Source organism: Lathamus discolor, chromosome 12 (assembly GCF_037157495.1).
Source record: "Lathamus discolor isolate bLatDis1 chromosome 12, bLatDis1.hap1, whole genome shotgun sequence".
In the NCBI taxonomy this organism is placed as follows: Eukaryota; Metazoa; Chordata; class Aves; order Psittaciformes; family Psittacidae; genus Lathamus; species Lathamus discolor.
In genome coordinates, this window is record NC_088895.1 from 1,270,792 (window position 1) to 1,290,935 (window position 20,144).

A 20,144-nucleotide genomic window follows, 5' to 3' on the forward strand; every position below is an offset into this window, starting at 1 on the left:
GGCGGTGGGGATGGATGAGGGTGCGGGAGGGTGCAAGGCACCAACACCCAGAGGCACCAGGGGCAGGTGAAGCACCCAGAGTGGCTGCAACCTGCAGTGGGGACAAGAGCAGCTCCAGGGACCCAGCAGGGTCAGGTCCAAGCCCTCATTACCCACAGCCCCACACAGACCAGCATAAAATCGGCCTGGGTTGGGCTGAAAGGACCTCAAATCTCTTCCAGCTCCATGCCTGGCCTCGGGCAGGGACATCTGACACTGGGCAAACACTGAACTGCTTCAACAGCCGTCACCCCGAGAGGCTCTTGGTGCATGTTCAGTGGATGCTCAGGTGCCACCGCGCGGCAGCACTGGCCCAGGAGAACAGCCCGGGGAGAGCAGAGCCAACAGAGCCTCAATGCCTCTCTTCCATCAACCCCTTCCACCTCGGAATTGTTCCTTTTCCCCATTTGTGGTCTGTTTGGTGGTTTTGGTTTGTTTCGAGGCAAACAGCCCATTCCTGTGCAAAGAGTGGGGCCGAGGAGCCCCCTCTGTGCTGGGCGCTATCGGCTCTAACCCCTCTGTGCTGGGCGCTATCGGCTCTAACCCCTCTGTGCTCGCAGCTGTGGCTCATAACGCCTTTGCCCGTCCCGTGCCACCCCGCGCTCCACCCGGGGGCGGCACAGACCAACCCGAACCTCCTCAGCTCGTGATCCCGGGGCTCGCCGAGGCCGGGGCCGGGCACGGAGCCCCTGCGGGCGCTCACCACGAGCCGGACCCCCCAGGCCCGGTCTCTCCCGAGCGGGCTCCGCGAGACCCCGGGACGGGGCCCACACCGGCACCAGCCCCGCCCCGCCCGGCCCCTGCGGCCGCCCCCGGCCCCGCCTCGCCTCGCACGCCCCGGCGTGCCCCGCGCCGCAGGACCCCCCCTACGGGGCCGCGCGGGCTGCCCACAGCGCGCCTGCTTTGCCCCGGCGCGGTCACGTCACGTCCGTGCCGGCTCTGCCCGCTCCGTTTCCGCCCCCCGCCCCGCCCCGGCCGGGCGCGGCTCCGGTGGGTGCGGGTCCCGCGGCCCGCTTGCAGGCAGCGCGCGGGCAGCCCGGGGTCCTGCGGCGCGCCAGGAGCACGCGGCAGCGGCGGAGCGGCCATGGGAGGGGTGGAGAAGAAGAAGGTACTGGTTACCCCCCCCTTCCCCGCACCGGAGCTCTCCTGCTCCGGGACCCGGCAGTGTCCGTACCGTGTCCACCCCCCCCCCCCGGTACCCGGCTGTGTCCATGCCCCCGGTACCCGGCTGTGTCCGTACCGTGTCCACCCCCCCCGGTACCCGGCTGTGTCCGTACCGGGTCCATCCCCCCCCGGTACCTTGCTATGGCCTACCGTGTCCTGCCGTGTCCGTTCCCCCTTCCCCGTCTCCCCCTGTACCTTCCCGTGCCCCCCCTCATCCCATCCGGTGCCGGTCTCCCCCTCTTCTCGCCGTGCCCACTGGCTCTATTCCGCCCGCGCATTTCCCCCTCCCCGTCCCGCTGGCAGCGCTCCCTGTACCGACTGCCCCCGTCTCTCCGCAGTACGAGCGCGGGGCCGCCACCAACTACATCACCCGTAACCGGGCGCGGAAGAAGCTGCAGCTGAGCCTGCCCGACTTCAGGTGCGCCCAGCATCCCACCGGGACCCCCGCAGGAGATGGGGCCTGTGGCAGGTGTCCCTATGGGCCCTCGCCATGGGGAGCCGGGTGTTGTGTCCTGCATGCCCCGGGATCTCAGGGTGCTGTGGTTTTGGGTGTCCGAGGGGTGGCAGCACCATTGGGTGCTACAGCCCCCGTGTCTCACCCTCATCACTGCCCCCAGGCGCCTCTGCATCCTGAAAGGGATCTATCCCCACGAGCCCAAGCACAAGAAGAAGGTGAACAAAGGCTCCACGGCTCCCAGGACCTTCTACCTCCTCAAGGACATCAAATTCCTCCTCCATGAGCCCATCGTCAACAAGTTCCGGGAGTACAAGGTGGTTTCCCATCAGGAGCCCGTGAGGGGCCCTGGGGGCTCGGCCTCTCCCGCAGACCCCCCCAGCATTCCCGCTGTCCCGCAGGTGTTCGTGCGGAAGCTCCGGAAGGCGTACGGGAAGAGCGAGTGGAGCACCGTAGACCGGCTGAAGGACAACAAGCCCACCTACAAGCTTGACCACATTGTGAAGGAGAGGTGGGTGAGCTGCATGCCCTGCCCTGGCAGAGCTGTCCTCTGGGCGGGAGCTTGCCCTGGAGCTGTGGAGCCTTCGCTGTGTCCATCCCTCATTAGGGATCCATCTCCTGTGTGTATCTGCAGGGAGGGTGATGGAAACTGGTGTTTCTGGGCTGGAGCAGAAGGGCAGGTGTGCTGCAAGCTGGCTGTAGCAATGCATGAGTGAGCAGGGAGTGCCCGGCCATCCCAGATGGATTTGGGATCTCCAGGAAGATGCTCAGAGCTCTCCTCCTCTCCCTGGGCACTGTTTTGCTCAGAGGGAGGGCTGATGGATGGTGACTGTTGATGACTTGATGGGTTTGGTGGCAGTGGGAGAGGAGAAAACCAAAGCAGGGAAGGAACCTCAGTGTCTCTTCATTGTCCTGTGGTGTCCGGGACCTCATTGTGCTGGTGCAGATTGAGGAAAGGGAAATGGCAGCAAGGGGCAGGCGCTGCCCCAGCAAGCTCGGGATGGGGGATGCTGTGACTGCAGCGCTGCTGGAGTGGTGGGACCTCACCATCTGACTGCAGCCTTTGAGTCCTGCAGCTTTCATCCGGCCAAGGAGTGCCCTGGGCCGCTGTGCTGCACCGCAGGAACACTGGTCCTGGTGGTTGCAGGCTGGGATTCAGAGTCACAGACTGGTCTATGTAGCAAGGTACCTTAAAGCTCATCCAGCTCCAACCCCTGCCATGGGCAGGGACCCCTTCCACTGGAGCAGCTTGCTCCAAGCCCCTGTGTCCAACCTGGCCTTGAGCACTGCCAGGGATGGGGCAGCCACAGCTTCTCTGGGCACCCTGTGCCAGCGCCTCAGCACCCTCACAGGGAAGAGCTTCTGCCTAAGAGCTCAGCTCAGTCTCCCCTCGGGCAGGTTCAAGCCATTCCCCTTGGCCTGTCCCTACAGGCCCTTGTCCCAAGCCCCTCTCCAGGGTTCCTGCAGCCCCTTTAGGCACTGGAGCTGCTCTCAGGTCTCCCCTTCAGGAGCCTTCTCTTGTCCAGGCTGCCCCAGCCCAGCTCTCTCAGCCTGGCTCCAGAGCAGAGCTGCTCCAGCCCTCGCAGCATCCCCGTGGCCTCCTCTGCCCTCGCTCCAGCAGCTCCACGTCCCTCTTGTGCTGCTGCCCCAGAGCTGGATCAGGGCTGCAGGGGGGGTCTCCCCAGAGCGCAGCAGAGGGGCAGGATCCCCTCCTTGAGCTGCTGTCTATGCTCTGGGGATCAGTCCAGCTCATGGCTCCCCATCACTCAGTGCCTGTGGGTGCTCTAAAACCTGTTGGCACCATGCAGTAACTGGGCTGTTGCTGTCCTGGCTCCTTGGAGAGCCCTGAGTCCCAGGAGCTGGTGTCTGTGAGCTCCCCAGTGCCCAGCAGGGACACCCCATCACTGTGGGTCACCAGTCCGGTGGGATGTGCAGGAGGTTGATGCTCTTTGGTTCCTGTCCCCTTGTCCTGCATGGTCTCCACGAGCCCCAGCAGCTCCTGGTGGACGTGGCTGTGTGTGATTCCCCCTCCTGCCTGGGCACAGGTATCCGACCTTTGTGGATGCGCTGCGGGACCTGGACGATGCTCTCTCCATGTGCTTCCTGTTCTCCACCTTCCCGCGCACAGGCAAGTGCCACGTCCAGACCATCCAGCTCTGCCGGCGCCTGGCCGTGGAGTTCCTCAACTACGTGATCGCCTCCCGCTCCCTGCGCAAGGTGGGTGCTGCAGGAAGGGGGGTGCAGAGAACCCCCGCCCTTGGGGGATTGTGGTGGTGGTGATGAGCTTGTGCCCCTGGATGGCACTGGGCCCTCTGTGCTGGTGCTTCAGCTGGGGAACGGGTGCTGCTGGGCTGCCTGATACTCCCCTGATGACTCCACTGACAGGGGAAGGGTTGACAAGAACGGGACAAGGGAGCACCCATGGTCTTCCTTCCCCTGAGCCTTCTCTCCTGTCCCTCCCAGGTCTTCCTCTCCATCAAGGGCATCTACTACCAGGCCGAGGTGCTGGGGCAGCCCATCACATGGATCACCCCTTACACTTTTGCCCATGATGTGAGTACTAGGGGGGAACACGGCAGGATCTGTGCGGGACCCGCGCTGCTGCTGCCCCACTGCTGCCTTCGCTGGGATGGGGAAGGGTTAGAACAGAATCAGAGTTTGGCTTGGTGGGGATCCCCAAAGCTCATCTAATCCAGCCCCTTGCAATGAGCAGGAACATCTTCAACTAGACCAGGTTGCTCAGAACCACATCCAGCCTGGCCTTGAACGTCTCCAGGGATGAGGCATCCACCACCAATCTGGGCAACCTGTGCCAGTGTTTCACTGCCCTCATGGTGAAAAATGCCTTCCTCATGTCCAGCCTGAATCTCCTCTTTCAGTTCAAACCTGTCACCCCTCATCAGACACAACAGGCGCTGCTAAAGTCCCTCCCAAGGACAGCTGAGGGACCACCCTGTGGCGCTCATGCTGTGGAATGCATAAAGGGCCCAGTGGGGCCCAGCCTCCAGGCTGGCTGTCCCCGTGTCCCCATGCCTGTCTGTACCAGCCTCCCCAGTTCCTTGTTTTCTCTTGTTAATTACCAAATATGCCTCAATCAGCAATTAAAGATTAACCTGAGGAAGGAGGCTGGTACCACTTAGTGAGGAGCCAAGTCAGACTCATCGCTGTGCTGCACCTTGCCAAGATTGTATCACGGAGTCATCCCATGCTGGTTTGGGTTGAAAGGGACCTTAAACCTCATCCAGTTCCAACCCCCTGCCACGGGGAGGGACCCCTTCCACTGGAGCAGCTTGCTCCAAGCCCCTGTGTCCAACCTGGCCTTGAGCACTGCCAGGGATGGGGCAGCCACAGCTTCTCTGGGCACCCTGGGCCAGCGCCTCAGCACCCTCACAGGGAAGAGCTTCTGCCTAAGAGCTCAGCTCCATCTCCCCTCTGTCAGTTTAGAACCATTCCCCCTTGCCAGGCAGGATCCTTTCATTTCACCCCTGGGTTTGGCACAGTTGGGTTGAGGCTTCCCAGTTTTTTGTCTGGCCCCTGCTGAGGTTCACCCCTCCAGCTCGCCCTGCAGCATCTCCTTGGCCAGCCCATGTCCTGCCCAGGCAGCATTAGTTCTCCCTCCCTGGAGTTTGTCCCTGTGTCCTCACCCTCGCTGTGCCCGCAGCACCCCACGGATGTGGATTACCGGGTGATGGCCACCTTCACCGAGTTCTACACCACGCTCCTGGGCTTCGTCAACTTCCGCCTCTACCAGTCCCTCAACCTGCTCTACCCACCCAAGGTGAGGCACCAGCTGCTCCTGGCTCGGGGTGCTGGGAAGCGAGGCCATGCTGGAGGGTCAGGGGGTGTTTGGGGTCTCTGGGATTTGGGAGCTGCTTCCCCACATCCTGTTTCTCCCCCCAGATCGATGGCCAGGCCGATGCTGAGCTGAAGCCTGCAGAGGGCAAGGAATACGCCATGGATTCGGAGAGCTACCTGGAGGTGAGGGACACTGCTGTCACCGTGCTCCATGGGAGGATCCTGCGTGGTCTTGGTGTCCTGACCCCACACCTCCTCCTGCTGTGGGGCACTTGGTGTGTAGGGACTGAGGAGCAGAGCCACACCCTTCCGTGGTGGAGGAGGCTGGTCTCAAACTCCTTGTTGAACAAGGGAGGAGCTGTGCTTGGCGTCCCTTCTGCGTGGTGGGGGACTTGGGGTGGGACAGTACACAGAGGAGGCTGAATCTCTCTCCAGTCTTGTGACCTCTTGGTCCGAGAAGCTTCTCCCCCATGAGGCTGCCCCTTTTGCCATCCCAAAGCCCTGTCTGGGCCTGACCCTCCTCATCTCCTCCTGCTGCAGAAGCTGTCGGCTCTGAGCTCCAGCCTGGCCCGAGTGGTGGCACCGACCCACGAGGAGGAGGTGGAGCTGGATGAGTTCCCAGTGGAGGGGGTAAGAGCCTGGTGGTGGGGCTCAGCCCTGGCCTTGGGGCATCCTGCCTGGGGTAGGTTTTGTGCCCAGGCAGGGGCTGGTGTGGTGCTGGCAGGGACTGGGAGCACAATGGGGCTGGCACCCTGCAGAGGGCTTGGCAGGGGCTGGTCTTGGGGAGGAGGCTGAATACTTTGCTCTGAGCAGGAGACTGCGGAGCAGATGGACGCGAGGAAGAAGGAGCAGGAGGCCTTGGAGAAGCACAAGAAGCTCTTTGAGGGCCTGCGCTTCTTCCTCAACAGGGAGGTGCCTCGGGAGCCGCTGGCCTTTGTCATCCGGTACGTGCTGTGCCCCGCTGCTGCCCCTGCATCAGGCCTTGGGGGCCGATCTGCCTGACCTGCTGCAGGCGAGGGGACCCCGTGGGCCCCCCTGCCTGCCTGACCCCTCAGTGGGCTTTGCTGGCAGGTGCTTCGGTGGCCAAGTCTCGTGGGACAAGTCCTTGTGCATCGGGGCCACCTATGACGTGAGCGACCCATCCATCACCCACCAGATCGTTGACCGGCCCCAGGTGCAGCAGCAGGTTGTTGGCAGGTCGGTGAGGCACGAGAGCTGTCCCACCACGCTCCCCTCTAGCCCATGAGCTCCGGAGCCTGAGTCCCTCTGCCCCACAGGTACTACCTGCAGCCTCAGTGGGTCTTCGACTCGGTCAATGCTAAGCTGTGCCTCCCTGTGGCTGACTACTTCCCGGGGGTGCTGCTGCCCCCCCACCTCTCGCCCTTCGTGACAGAGCAGGAGGGAGACTACATCCCTCCTGAGAAGCTGAAGCTGCTGGCGATGCAGAGGGGAGAGGAGCCAGGTGACGCCAGGCTCTGGGATCAGGAGCTGGGGAGTTGAGCAGGGCTGGACCTGCTCTGGAGCTGGTGCCTGCTCTGCCATTCATAACGGTGCTCTGTCTGTAGATGAAGAGAGTGAGGAGGAAGAAGAGGAGGAAGAGGAGGACAACAACGATGAGGAGGAGGAGGAGGAGGAAGATGAGTCTGAAAAGGAAGAGGAGATGAAATTAAAGAAGCTGGAAGAGCAGAAGACTCAGAGCAACAAGGTACAGAGCTGGCACTGCTGCGGCTGTGCTGCTCCTGCAGCCACCGCTCCGCTGGGTCCTGGAGCCCTGCCCCTGCTCAGGACCTGCTGCCTGCTGTGGAGGGTGCTCCGTGCGTCCCTGCGGAGGGCGGTGGGTTCCGGGTGCTGAGCTCTGGCTCCTGCAGGCGCTGCCGGTGACGGTGACGGCCGGGAAGCTGCAGCTGGAGGACAAGCAGCGCCTGGAGCAGGAGCAGCAGAGCGAGGAGAAGCGCCTGGCCATCATGATGATGAAGAAGAGGGAGAAATACCTCTACAAGAAGATCATGTTTGGCAAGAAGAGGAAAGTCCGAGAGGTAGGAGCATAGGGCTGTTGTGGGCCCAGCACCTTTGCCTCTTCCCAAATGGGCTCGTGGTGGTGGATCACTAAAGCCAGGTCTGTCCCACCTTGTGCCGGCTCGAGGTTGCTCCTTCTGCTCTGCTGCAGCTGGTGAGGGCAGCGACCCGGGTGCCTGCAGTATGGGTCCATCTCTCCACGTTACAGCCGGGGGTTGGTGGGTCCAGGGCAGAGCTGCCCTCCGTGGCTGCACGTGGCTCTGACTGTGGTTCTCCACAGGCAAACAAACTCGCTGCGAAGAGGAAAGCCCACGATGCTGCTGTCAAGGAGGAGAAGAAGAAAAGCAAGAAGGCACGGCGAGCGTGACGGGGCTGTGCCCTGTGGCCACCCTTGTCCTTGGCTGAAGAACCCTCAGCTTTGATCCTGGGACAGGAACGCAAAATGAAACCGTTTCCCCTCTGTAAATAAACTTCCTGCTGTGCCTTTCCCAGTGCTGCCCTGCGCCGGTGCTGCTCATCCTGCCTTGGACCACGGCATCAGTGTCACCAGCCCCTCGTGCTGGTGCCACCTCTGCTTCCTGAGGAAGGAGGAGGAGGCTCTTGCAGGTCCCTCTGGGGTTGTTCCTTTTGGATTGGCACAGCCCTGGGTGGAGGAGCAGCCCCACGGTGGAGCAGGAGCTGCCGGGCACTGCCCAGCACAGAGCACCCTGGCTTTGGTGGAGAGGAGCCCATCCCAGAGCCACCCTCTTGGCTTTTTACGTGTCATTAGGGCAGGTGACACTTACCCAGTGCTGTCTCCTCCCTCCTGGCTGCGGGGGGACCGCACCGCATCCCGTGCACGTGTGGGGCTGGAGGGGGCTCCTCCTGCGGGGGCCCTGCTCCAGGTGCCCCAACCCCTGCGCACCGTGGCTCTGACCTTGCTCCTTGTCACCCTTTGCCCGTCCTTGCTGCCCCCAGCGGGGTTGGGAAGGGTCTGCTCTGCCCTGGCTTTGTGCTCAGCTCAACCCGGGGCCACGGGGAGCAGCGGGCTGGAAAGCGGCTCTGTAGGGAAGGGCCTGGGGCTTTCCATGGGCCACCACCATGGCCGGGGGCACGCACAGCCCGTGGGGCAGGAGGGGGGAGGCCGGGGGGGCCGCCCTGCCCTCGGCAGGGCTGCGGCCGCTCCTGGTGCGCCATGGCCAGCGAGGGGCAGGGTGCCTGCGGGCACGGGAGCGGGTCCGGCTGCGGCAGGGCCCGGGGGAGAGGGTGCTCGGCGCGATGCTGGCAATGGCGGGGGGGGGAGATGGAGCCGGGTTCTCCTCACCGGTGCCCGGTGCCGGGATGAAGGCGAGGGCACAAACTGACCCAGGAGGCACCGTGGCCGTGACCGGGGCTGCTGGGGGGGCACTGAGGGGACGCCGTGGCCAGGCCCTGGCCCAGGGTGCCCAGAGAAGCTGTGGCTGCCCCATCCCTGGCAGTGCTCAAGGCCAGGTTGGACACAGGGGCTGGGAGCAAGCTGCTCCAGTGGCAGGGGTCCGTGCGGAGCACCCCGGGGGTGGCTGGCAGCCCCTCCAGCAGCGTTGCCCCCGCTTTTCCCCTAAATCCGTGTTTTTCTCCCCAACACCCCCCATCACCCGTTCCCACCGCGGGGCCTGCTCGCAGGCTGAGGCCTGCCCGTGGCTGCCGGGGCGGTCAGCAGGGGAGCGCCTGCAGCGGGCAGCGTCCGTGGGGCGCCTTCCCCTTCCCTGGCTCCTCGGCGGGGGGCAAGGGGGGTCCCGAGGTGCGGGGGGGCTCCCCTGGGCTTGGTGAGCCCGGGTCCTGGCGGCCATGGCGGGGGCTGCGGGCCCCCGGGAGCCTTGTGCGGGGCGGCGCGGGGCCGCCGCACCCCGCAGGAGTCCCGGGGGGCTGCGCTCCGGGGGCAGGGCCGCGGCCATGGGCTCGCCTCGGCCATGGGCTCACCGCGGCCCCGCAGTCGCCGCTGCCTGCCCTCCTCTTCCTTCCCTGCCCCTCCTGCCCTGCTCCGTGCCTCTCTTTTCCCCTCCCTTCCCTCACTTTCGGACTCGGGAGCATTTTCCTGTTCATTTCCTTTCCCCTCGTTTTTCCCCTTTCGTTGACTTCACCTCTTGGGAAGGGGGGGGGTGCCCAGCACATGGGGGGAGCCCTTGGGAAGCTGCACCTGGAGCCAGGCTTCCACCATGGGCCAGGAGACCTTGAGTGGAGCCTCCCAGCCGCACCGCAGCCCGAGCACCCACAGCACCCACGGGCACCTGCAGCACCCAGAGACACCCACATCACTCATAGGCACCTGCATTACCCAGAGACACCCACATCACTCATAGGCACCTGCATTACCCAGAGACACCCACAGCACCCACAGGCACCTGCAGCACCCAGAGACACCCACAGCACCCACAGGCACCTGCAGCACCCAGAGACACCCACAGCACCCACAGGCACCTGCAGCACCCAGAGACACCCACAGCACCCATAGGCACCTGCAGCACCCAGAGACACCCACATCACTCATAGGCACCTGCAGCACCCAGAGACACCCACATCACTCATAGGCACCTGCAGCACCCAGAGACACCCACATCACTCATAGGCACCTGCATTACCCAGAGACACCCACATCACTCATAGGCACCTGCAGCACCCAGAGACACCCACATCACTCATAGGCACCTGCATTACCTAGAGACACCCACATCACTCATAGGCACCTGCATTACCCAGAGACACCCACATCACTCATAGGCACCTGCATTACCCAGAGACACCCACATCACTCATAGGCACCTGCAGCACTCAGAGACACCCACAGCACCCACAGGCACCTGCAGCACCCACAGACACCCACATCACTCACAGCACCCAGAGGCGTGGTGCTGGGGTGGGTGCTGGGCTCATGGCGCTGGGCTGGGCTGGCAGAGGCCAAGGACTGGTCGCACCACTTGGGCAGGCACCGGTTCCTGTCTTTCCCACCCTGATGACACCTTCTCCCCGTGACAGCTCCCTGTGTCGCCACGCCTGGGCAGTGCGTGTCCGGCAGGACCGAGGCCCGGGACCGGGTGCTGCTGCCCGTGCCCCAGCCCGGCTCCTCACCGCATCCCTCGGGATCCCCCGCGCCAGCCCCGCTTCCCAGCGCGAGCGGGGGGATTCGCTCTGCCTTCTCCCAGGTGGGTGGGGGACACGGTGAGGCCTCCTGGGGGTGGGTTACAGGGGTGCTGGAGGTGGGGTGTCGCAGCTCCCGGCTCATCTACCCCACATCCCGCGCTCCTTGTCCGGGTGGGATTTCTTTGTGGCAGCATTCCCAAAACAAAGGGGGACCCCGGAATGGAGAGGTGCCCTGTGGAGAGGCTGTGGGGTGGTTCCTTGCCCCCGCGCTGCTGTTTCCAGGTGAGGGAATGGAAAGGGCTGGAAGAGCCAGGGCTGATATTTAATCTGGTGTCGTGGCCTGTGACAGATGGGCCTGGGAGGAGAAATCCCTGGCATGGTCCCAGGCAGGGCTAGATGCAACTGGAAATGCATTCAAAGAAGGGCTGGACGAGGCCATGAGCTCGGACACACTTGGGCCAGGCCTCCTGTCCCTGTCCCACAGCAGCCTCTGCTCCAGCAGGACGCGTCCCGGAGCTGCCTGTGCTCGCTCGGGCACTTGCTCTCTCCCCTGCACAGAGGTGCCCTTTCCCCTCTGCTGTCAGATCCCCCCTGCACGGCCGGGGGGTGTCCCAGGGGAGCAGGGCCATGCCAGCCCCTGCAGGGTGGTGGCAGCTCCTCGTCCCTTGTCTCGCCATGACAGGGGACATTCTGGCTCTCCCCAGCAGGGCTGGGGCAGCCTGGGGATTGCACAGGTTGACCCCGGGATGGACCTCGCCCTGCCGAGGCAGGGCAGGATGTGACCACTGCCTGCGATGGGGCAAGAGCTGCCCTGGGGCTCAGCTAACCCCAACCCCTCCATCCTGGTGGCTCAGGTGAGGATCAGGAGTGGGAAGTGCCGAGGACCGGTCCGGGAGCACAATGGCCCCTTTCCTGCCCCACCGTGGGGTGATGCTGCCCATGGGGCTGTGTCTTCTGCAGCTGAGCAGGCAGCAGCACCACTGAGCCCCCAAATGCGTTTTGGGTGCCCCCAGATCGCCAGCGCAGCGCAGTGGGAGCAGCACTGTGGGCAAGGCTGGTGGCAGCACAGTGGCTCCATCGTTATCGCACGGGCTGGGTTCAGGGAGCATAAATATTGCTGCCACGAAGGCCATAAAAGCTCTTTAGATAGGGCAGGCGCGGGGAGGGAGGGCAGGGAGCCTGCGGGAGGGAGGATGAAGAGGAGCTGGCGCAGTGCTGGCCGGGCACCCCGGGGCGGCAGGCACGGGGCTGTGGGGCCGAGCCCCCCACCTCCAGGTGAGCTGCGGTGGTGGGAGCTGACAGCAGCCATGGGACACGGCAAGAGGCGAGGAGCCGGGTGCCACCGCCGAGGGGCAGCCATTGTCCCCCCGCGGCCGGCGGCACCCCGGCTGCCAGCGCAGGGCCATGCCGGGCTGGGCGCTGCCGGTGACAATGTCCCCGTTGAGGCCGGTGGCGCAGATGGAGACAAACGTGGCCGTTGTTCTGCCCGGCAGCGCCTCAATGCCTCCTCTGTGCCGCGGCGGTGGGTGGGGAGCCGGAGGCTCGGGGTGGCCGCGGGCACCCAGGGGCTGGCCCGGGTGAGCCGGGCAGTGCCCGGCCGCAGCCCCGCGTCCCTCCCGCAGCGCCCCTCACCGCTGCCTCTTCTCCCCCTTCCCCAGGCCAGTGACACGGGGCCGGGCCCCCGGAGATGCCGTAAGCGCCGTGGTTAGCGGGGAGGCTTCGGACCAGCCAGCGTTCGCGGGGAGCTGCCGGGAAGAGCTTATTCCATGTCGGAGCAGCATCGGCACCCCCGCCCCGTGCCACCCGCTCCCCCTGCGCCTCGGCCAGCCCAGGAGAGGAGAGGGAGGGCTCACAGGGAGCAGCTCAAGCAGAGGAAAAGGTGATGCTTGGGGGGCAGATCTGGGGGGCAGGGTGTGCGGGGCGTGTGAGGATGGGCGTTTGCACCCGTAAGGGGAGTGCAAGGGGGGTAGGAAGCATCATGTCTGCATTAAGTTGGGATTGTGGGATAAGGACCATTTCCATGGGCTTGTAGGGCTAGAGGAGCAAGGGGCAGGTGGATGTGGACAGCAGCTATAGTGGTTGGATGTAAAGGAGATGGCACCTATAGAGAAAACCCCAAAGAAGGCTCTGGGATGTCCCAGAGGACCAGAGGAGCTGCTGGGACATGCGGATGGAGCTGCAGAGCCGCATGGCCTGGGCCGTGCTGGGAGTGACCTGTGGGGAAATGGCCGGTGCTGCCGTGTCCTCCGGCTGGGAATTTCAAGCAGGCAGCTGGGAGCTGGCGCTGCAGCTGCCCGGCACTAACGCAGCCCCAGGAGAGCGCCTCAGTCACCACGTTTCTCTCAGCAAGCTATTAATAATTAAGCCACTCATTGAAGGCAAAGTCAATAGAGGAGCTGGGTTGGGAACTGTTTGCCAGAGCCACCCCAGGGAGCCAGCCAGGGTGGAGCTCCATCCTCCTGGCATCCCAGTGCCCAGGGATGGGGCTCCCTGCTGCTCCGGGGGGGATAGCAGGACCCCCCCGGGGCTGGAGCCGGGCTCATGGAGCTGGTTTGCTTCCCTGGGGTCAGTGCTGCTGTGGTGACAAGGACAACCCATGAGCCAGCGGGATGCAGCTTCACCCCGGTGCTGGTGGGTGTCCCCGCTGGCGCTGCCTGGCTCCCACCAGCACCTTTTACCACTGTGGATGGTGACCGTGGGCAAGACCAAACTCTGGCTGCTCCCGGGTATGTGAGACCCCCCGGTCCTCAGAGCCGGGCTGGGGTAAGGGTCAGGGCCACCCGCTCCCGTGTGGTTGTGCTGAACACCCGCTGTGTCCCATCTGTGCCGTGCTGCGCCTGCCACCGGCTCCACGCACCGGGCAGGATGAGGCTGGCTGCAGCCGGCGCTGCCTGACCTCCGTCCCTGCTGCAGCGCAGCGCTTGGGTGAGCTTTTGGGGTGCCCCCCCGCCGCCGGTGTCCTCGCTGCCGCGCCGGGGGCCAGGACGAGCTGTGCCCCGCGCCCGGCCGCAGCCCGGGCTCCGGTTGCACTTTCCATTCATTATTCATCGAGCTGGAAATCTCAGCACCCGAGGCGCCGGGGGGGGCGGGCAGGGGGAGCAGCCGCCCGGGCTCCGCGTGTCCCAGCAGCATTGCCCGCACCAGGTAACCCGCCTGCTTGGGGGGCAGCGGGGATAAACAGAGGGGGCTTCGCTGCATGGCGGGGAGGAAAGAGCCGGGGCTGGGGAGATGCTGCTGCCGCTCAGTCGGAGAATCACGGAATGGTCGGGGTTGGGATGGACATTGAACCTCAGCCAGCTCCAAGCCCCGGGATGGAAGGGGGCTGCGGGGTTTGCCCCAGCTCGGGGGGGGCTCCCGGCTCCGCTGGCAGCCCCGGTGCCGCGGTCACGGTGGCTCGTCCCCGTGTCCTGCCGCAGAGGACAGCCTGCAGCAATGCGGCCGCGGGCCAGCGGAGCTGCCCGAACCCCCCCCCCGTGTCCCCGGCGGTGCCGGGGGGACAGAGGTGGGCCCGCGCCTCTGTGTGTGTGTCCCTGTACGTGCATGCGTGTGCACGTGTGTGTGTGTGCATGTGTGTGTGTGTATCCGTGTGTGTGTGTGCATGTGTGTGTGTGTGCATATGTGTGTGTGTGCATGTGTGTGTGTGTGCATGTGTGTGTGTGTGCGTGCATGTGTGTGTGTGTGCATGCATGTGTGTGTGCATGTGTGTGCGTGCATGTGTGTGTGTGTGCATATGTGTGTGTGTGTGCATGTGTGTGTGTGCGCGTGTGCATGTGTGTGTGTGTGCATGTGTGTGTGTGTGCGTGCATGTGTGTGTGTGCATGTGTGTGTGTGTGCATATGTGTGTGTGCATGTGTGTGTGTGTGCATGTGTGTGTGTGTGCATGCATGTGTGTGTGCATGTGTGTGCGTGCATGTGTGTGTGTGTGCATATGTGTGTGTGTGTGCATGTGTGTGTGTGCGCGTGTGCATGTGTGTGTGTGCGTGTGTGTGTGCATGTGTGTGTGTGTGCATGTGTGTGTGCGTGTGTGTGTGTGCATGTGTGTGTGCACATATGTGTGTGTGTGCATGCGTGTGCGTGCATGTGTGTGTGTGTGCATATGTGTGTGTGTGTGCATGTGTGTGTGTGTGTGTGCATGTGTGTGTGTGTGCGTGTGTGTGTGCATGTGTGTGTGCACATATGTGTGTGTGTGCATGTGTGTGTGCATGTGTGTGTGTGTGTGCATGTGTGTGTGTGCGTGCATGTATGTGTGTGTGTGTCCCCGTTTGTGTGTATGGGTGTGCATGTATGTGTGTGTGTGTGCATGTATGTGTGTGTCCGTGTCCCTGTGTATGCCTGGGTGTGCATGTGTGTGTGTATCCCTGTGTGTGCATGGATGTACATGTGTGTGTGTGTGTGTGTCCCTGGGTGTGCAAGCATAAGGGTGTCTGTGTCCTTAGGGGGCATTTATGAGTGCATACATGTGTGCACATGTGTCTGCATGGATGTGGGTGCATGAACACACATAGATGCATGTACCTGTGTGTGCATGCACAATATGTGTCTGTGTCCCAGTGTGTATGAATACATGCATCTCCATATACATGCATATGTGCATGTGTGTTTGTGTGCATGTGCCCTCTGGCTGTGCATGCCCCGCTGCATGCACACGCGTGTAATGTGCTCAGGGAGGTGACATCCTGCCCCGGGTCCCCCTTGCCCAATAGGTCCGTGTCCCCCCTGTCCCCACCTGGAGCCACCCAAGGCTGAACATTGCCCTCAGTGCTGCTGGAGGCCCCAGGACCTCCCTCATGCCTGCGCTGGGTGCACAGAGCAGCATCCATCCCTGAGCTGATGGAGCTCCTGGTGCAGCTGGAGGTTTCCTTGGGAAAAGGGGTCCCAGTGCCCTTGGAAAGCTCCTGCTCATGTTCGTGGTGTTCCAGTCCTCTTGCTCTACCCCATGGCAGCTCCTTCCTTCCCCTGGCTCTAGCTCAGGCTGCTGGGTTTCCTCCAGGTGGGCAAAGGTTGCTCAGGCTGAGCAGAGCTGCTGCTCCTTGGCCATGAAGCGGTTGTGCCAGCAGTGGGGACATGCCTGGTGCTGCCTCACCTCAGTCTTGGCAGTGCCAGTGCCAAAACACAGTGAGATGCTCCCCAGCACAGGTGAGTTGAGCCCTCTCTGTCCCAGCTTCCCCATCTCCCGGCGCTAACAGCTCTCCTCTCCTGCAGGTGACCAGGATGCTGCATCATGGGAAGCACTGGAGGTCCATGTGCAAGGGGCTCATCCTGGGGACCCTCCTGACCAGCTTCATGCTGCTGCTCTACTCCTACGCCGTCCCTCCGCTGCAAGTCAGCATGGCAGAGTGAGTGCCCGCGCAGCTCGGCCGCCCTGTTTCATACCCAACCAGAGCTCTCCAGCCCTGGAAAGCTTGGGAAAATCCTGGGGTTTCCCAGGCTCTGATGGCTTCACACCAAGACATCCCCTCCCTACAACCTCATGCCAGTGTCTGCACCCCATAAGTCGGTGAAGGGGAACCCCAGCTCCCCGGGGGGCTGAGGATGCTCACCTTGAGGCAGGATGGAGATGTGTGCACCCATACATACACCGTGGGTGATGGTGGGACGAGGAGGTGCAGGACCCCCACCCCACCCCAGCTTTGTGTCCCCTGGGAGAAGGAAAAGCATCGCAGGGACATTCCCCAGCAGTCAGGAGCAGCAGGCAGAGGGGAGCAGTTACTTGGGTGCTTATCATTGAGGGCTTGTCCTTAGGAGTTACCAGAGGGCTGCCACATGTACACTGTCACGCAGAGCAATGGGCATGGAGAGGTTCAAAGCTCTCCGTTGCTCAGCTCCTGGCACTGAATTTATCTCTAAGCTTATCTCCAGGATCCACCTGTGGGTGTTGCATAAGCTGCTGCTCATGCTGCCCAAAGGGATCGTTATCAGGGATCAGCTTTGCACCTTCATTAACAGTGTCCAGAGTCACTCACAGAGGGCTGTGGTCCCTGCCCCAGGCAGCTCGGGTAAAACACATGATGCTCCCAGTGCCCATCTGTGGAGCTGGGCATGGGGATTATTCACCTCTTCACTGGGATGCTGGATCCTCCACAGCTCCTACAAGGGGTGGGCAGCTTCCAGACCTCACAAGAATGTTAATAGCTCCTGTCCATGGAGTTATGGCCACGGAGGGCTTGTCTTGATGCACATCTCAACATCACCAGGGCCACCACAGCCAAGCCCAGGGGGAAGGATGGGGACCCCTCTGCTCAGGCTGTGCTGATGCTGGTGGAGTCTGACCCCCACAGCAGCACATTCTCAGTGACTGGGGCTGTCCAGGCGTGGGTGAGCTTGGTTTGGTGGCTCAGGGGCTCTGGGGATGGTGTGGGGTACAGGGGGCTCTGCCCAAACCCAACCTCCTCTGCACTGGGGATCCTAATGGGTGCTGGGGGTGAGCACCCATCCCCAGGCTGAGCACCCTTTCCCCATCCAGCTCCTCCAGGAAGGAACACGGCTGAGCCTCAGTGGTGGCTGAACCGTGTTGGCCCAGCTGCCCTCTCACTTTGTCCCATCTTGTCCCCACCAGGATCCCCATCTCCTCCTCCTGCTCCTCCTCTGCAGCCCCCGGCAAGGCTCTGGCCGCGGCAGCCAACGGCACGGGCAGCGCGTCGGGCCGGAGCTGCGTGCCCAAGGTGAACATCATGTTCATGAAGACGCACAAGACGGCCAGCAGCACCATCCTCAACATCCTCTTCCGCTTTGGCGAGAAGCACCGCCTCAAGTTCGCCTTCCCCAACGGCCGCAACGACTTCTACTACCCCGCGTTCTTCGAGCGCAGCCAAGTGCAGCACTACCGGCCCGGTGCCTGCTTCAACATCATCTGCAACCACATGCGCTTCCACTACGAGGAGGTGCGCAAGCTCCTGCCGGCTGACACCACGTTTGTGACGGTGCTGCGGGACCCTGCCTACCTCTTCGAGTCCTCCTTCCACTACTTCGGGCGCGTCATTCCCCTCACCTGGAAGCTGAGCGGGGACGACAAGCTGGCGGAGTTCCTCCGGGACCCTTGGCACTACTATGACCCCAACGGGTTCAATGCTCACTACCTCCAAAACCTCCTCTTCTTCGACTTGGGCTATGACAACAACATGAACGCCAACAGCCCGCTGGTGGAGGAGCACATCCGGGAGATAGATCAGCGTTTCCACCTTGTCATGTTGCTCGAGTACTTCGACGAGTCGCTGGTGCTGCTGAAGGAGCTACTGTGCTGGCAGCTGGAGGATGTCCTCTACTTCAAGCTCAATGCCCGGAAGGGCTCCACTGTGTCCCGGCTGACACCTGAGCTCTACGAGAAGGCCACCTCCTGGAACCTCATCGACGCCAAGCTCTACCGCTATTTTAATGCCACCTTCTGGCGTAAAGTGGAGGCCTACGGGAGGGAGCGGATGGCCAGGGATGTGGCTGAGCTGCAGCGGGAGAATGAGAAGATGAACAGCATCTGCATCGATGGGGGACACCCCGTGGACGCCAGCGCCATCCAGGAGTCCTCCATGCAACCCTGGCAGCCGCTGGGGGAGAAGTCCATCCTGGGCTACAACTTGAAGAAGAAGATCAACAAGAAGCACCAGAAGCTGTGCCGCAAGATGCTGACGCCCGAAATCCAGTACCTGACCGACCTGGGGGTCAACCTCTGGATCACCAAGCTATGGAGCCGCGTGAGGGACTTCCTCAAGTGGTAGGGGGTGGCGGGGGTCCCGCTCTCCCCCGGGAGGAGCCAGGTGCTTTCCTTTTTCTTACTCATGGTGTCTGTTGGTTGGACGTGAGCAGAACCCACTGGAGGCCCCAGCACCTGGGAATGGTCCGGGGTACCCTGCACCAGCTTCCTGCAGTGCTTGGGCACCCACCAGAGCCTCTCCCTCGGCCCCCGAGAGCATCAAGGACTGGGGGCTTGGGGTGGTTTTTTCCCAGGAGAATCCACTTCCTTCTCCATGGAAAGGCTGGAGGAGGCGTTCATGAAGGGCACGTTGTGGCAGGAGCAGCACGTCCAGCACCCTGCAGCTGGAGGCAGCATGGGCAGGGTGTCCCCATTGTCTGGGGTGGGCAGAGCTGCCACCAGGGAACCCAAACCTCAAGGGGCTCCTCAAATCACCCCATTTCCCTTGAGCTCCTCGAGCTGTGTGTTGGGGGCTGCTGCACCCCTCCAGGGGTTCTGGCCCGTGCGGTGATGAGTGCAGCACGTTCTCAGCCTACCTGTAGCCATGGTCCACGTTGGGCTGTGACCTGGAGCCACTTAGAGAATGGAAAACCCACCCCAAAAGCCCATTTGTCAGTGGGCTCATGGTCCCCACAGTGAACAGCATCCACCCAGCAAGTCCCCTCCCAGCCCCACATCACCCTGGTTAGAGGGCCCCGTGGCCCCGGTCCCTACATGGGACATCCCAGAAGGCCACAGGGTCCAGTGAGAACTGGTGTGCGAAGGAGATGGGGAACGGGGTCTGGTGGCCACCATCCCAGTGATGCCTCTGGTGGCACCTGTGGCTGAGGCTCCCCAGCAGCAAAGGGCCCCCAGCCCGTGTTCTGCTCCCTTTGGGAAGACCATAAATAAATGAGCCCTTCTACTTTTGTAAGATAATGGTGTTTGGGGCAGTTTTTAACCCAAGGGTGGCCCAGCCACCTCCATCCCTCTCCTTTTTCTCCAGGGGGAGGCCAAGGACCATGGATCCACTCTGCTGGCCTTGCAGGGACACCAGACCCGTGGGACAGCCACCACGGGTGACACAACCAACCCCCTTGTGCCACCAGGTCCCAGCTCGGCTGCTGGAGGGAGTCCCCAGAAGCACCATCAGTACTGGGGTGGATGCACACCCTAAGGGTCAGTCTGGGGCCACCACCTCGGCTGCGCATGGTGCTGCACGTGGGTCCTGGACACAGAGCTTGGGGCACCTGCCTGAGCTCCATGGCATCTCCCATGCCGTGCTGAGCTCTCCTGCTGGGAGCAGGTGCCAAATCCCAGCTCAGCCACCGGTTGTCTCCGCAGATAAGCGGATGGAGAAGCCAGTTCTGAGGCCAGAGGTGGCTGCAGAGATGATGCCCCCACGCATGTCCCCGTGCCGAGGCCGGGGGCTGTGATGTGGGGACATCTGAGCTCTGGTCCTGGCTGATGTGGGGACATCTGAGGTCCTGGCTGTGACCAAGCTGCTGTCCCTGCGTGCCCAGGGCTGCCTGTCCCCACAGGGGCCAGCAGTGAGCCCCGGGGCAGGGAGCAGCAGCTCTGCAGTGTGGATGGGATGTGCTCCTGCTGGAGACCCTGTCCCAGCTCCCAGTTCCTTCCTGGAGAGCCCTGTGCCACTGCGCTGACACCCTCCCAGAGAGCTGCTGGGGACCGGGCCAGGATGCGGTGGCACACGTGGGTTTGGGATCCTGGGGGTCCTCACAGGCTCTATCGGCCGCATCCTGCCCCAGGGCTCCCAGGAGAGGGGACACCCCACCGGGAGATGGCTGGACCATTGCTGGTGCAGAAGGTGCTGTGGTGGGAAGGTGAGTGGACACCTCCAGCCCCATGGTCCCAAACCCACCACCCCGCCTGCTGAAGCCCTGCTTGGTCTGGCGC

At 63.1% G+C, this 20,144-nt stretch overlaps 2 protein-coding genes across 4 annotated transcripts; both read left to right on the plus strand.

Moving 5' to 3' along the window:
- Positions 1 to 999: 999 nt before the first annotated feature.
- On the plus strand, positions 1,000 to 7,959 carry PES1 (pescadillo ribosomal biogenesis factor 1). The gene is made up of 15 exons (XM_065692348.1): positions 1,000 to 1,147; positions 1,542 to 1,621; positions 1,821 to 1,974; positions 2,059 to 2,168; positions 3,703 to 3,874; positions 4,121 to 4,210; positions 5,319 to 5,435; positions 5,558 to 5,635; positions 5,993 to 6,082; positions 6,266 to 6,396; positions 6,524 to 6,649; positions 6,730 to 6,914; positions 7,018 to 7,157; positions 7,321 to 7,488; positions 7,749 to 7,959. Exons 1-15 carry the CDS (start codon positions 1,124 to 1,126, stop codon positions 7,833 to 7,835), a joined length of 1,752 nt encoding a protein of 583 aa, XP_065548420.1. The 5' UTR covers positions 1,000 to 1,123; the 3' UTR covers positions 7,836 to 7,959.
- A 4,345-nt stretch (positions 7,960 to 12,304) lies between these two features.
- GAL3ST1 (galactose-3-O-sulfotransferase 1) lies at positions 12,305 to 19,166 on the plus strand. Of its 3 annotated transcripts, none has more exons than XM_065692452.1 (3): positions 12,305 to 12,443; positions 15,767 to 15,900; positions 17,121 to 19,166. In XM_065692452.1, exons 2-3 carry the CDS (start codon positions 15,776 to 15,778, stop codon positions 18,271 to 18,273), a joined length of 1,278 nt encoding a protein of 425 aa, XP_065548524.1. In that variant the 5' UTR covers positions 12,305 to 12,443; positions 15,767 to 15,775; the 3' UTR covers positions 18,274 to 19,166. The 3 variants fall into 3 exon arrangements, with proteins under 3 accessions (XP_065548524.1, XP_065548522.1, XP_065548523.1); XM_065692450.1 differs by lacking the exon at positions 12,305 to 12,443 and adding an exon at positions 13,020 to 13,290; XM_065692451.1 differs by lacking the exon at positions 12,305 to 12,443 and adding an exon at positions 13,641 to 13,708.
- Positions 19,167 to 20,144: the final 978 nt, after the last annotated feature.

What these genes read in the sequence shown, in the direction of transcription:
- PES1 (XM_065692348.1), top strand. Translation starts at nt 1,124, where the DNA reads ATGGGAGGGGTGGAGAAGAAGAAG. An exon ending in GCAGAGGGGAGAGGAGCCAG is followed by an intron (nt 6,915 to 7,017) that starts GTGACGCCAGGC and finishes CTCTGTCTGTAG; the next exon opens with ATGAAGAGAGTGAGGAGGAA. An exon ending in AGAAGACTCAGAGCAACAAG is followed by an intron (nt 7,158 to 7,320) that starts GTACAGAGCTGG and finishes TGGCTCCTGCAG; the next exon opens with GCGCTGCCGGTGACGGTGAC.
- GAL3ST1 (XM_065692452.1), top strand. Translation starts at nt 15,776, where the DNA reads ATGCTGCATCATGGGAAGCACTGGAGGTCCATGTGCAAGGGGCTCATC. An exon ending in CTGCAAGTCAGCATGGCAGA is followed by an intron (nt 15,901 to 17,120) that starts GTGAGTGCCCGC and finishes TGTCCCCACCAG; the next exon opens with GATCCCCATCTCCTCCTCCT.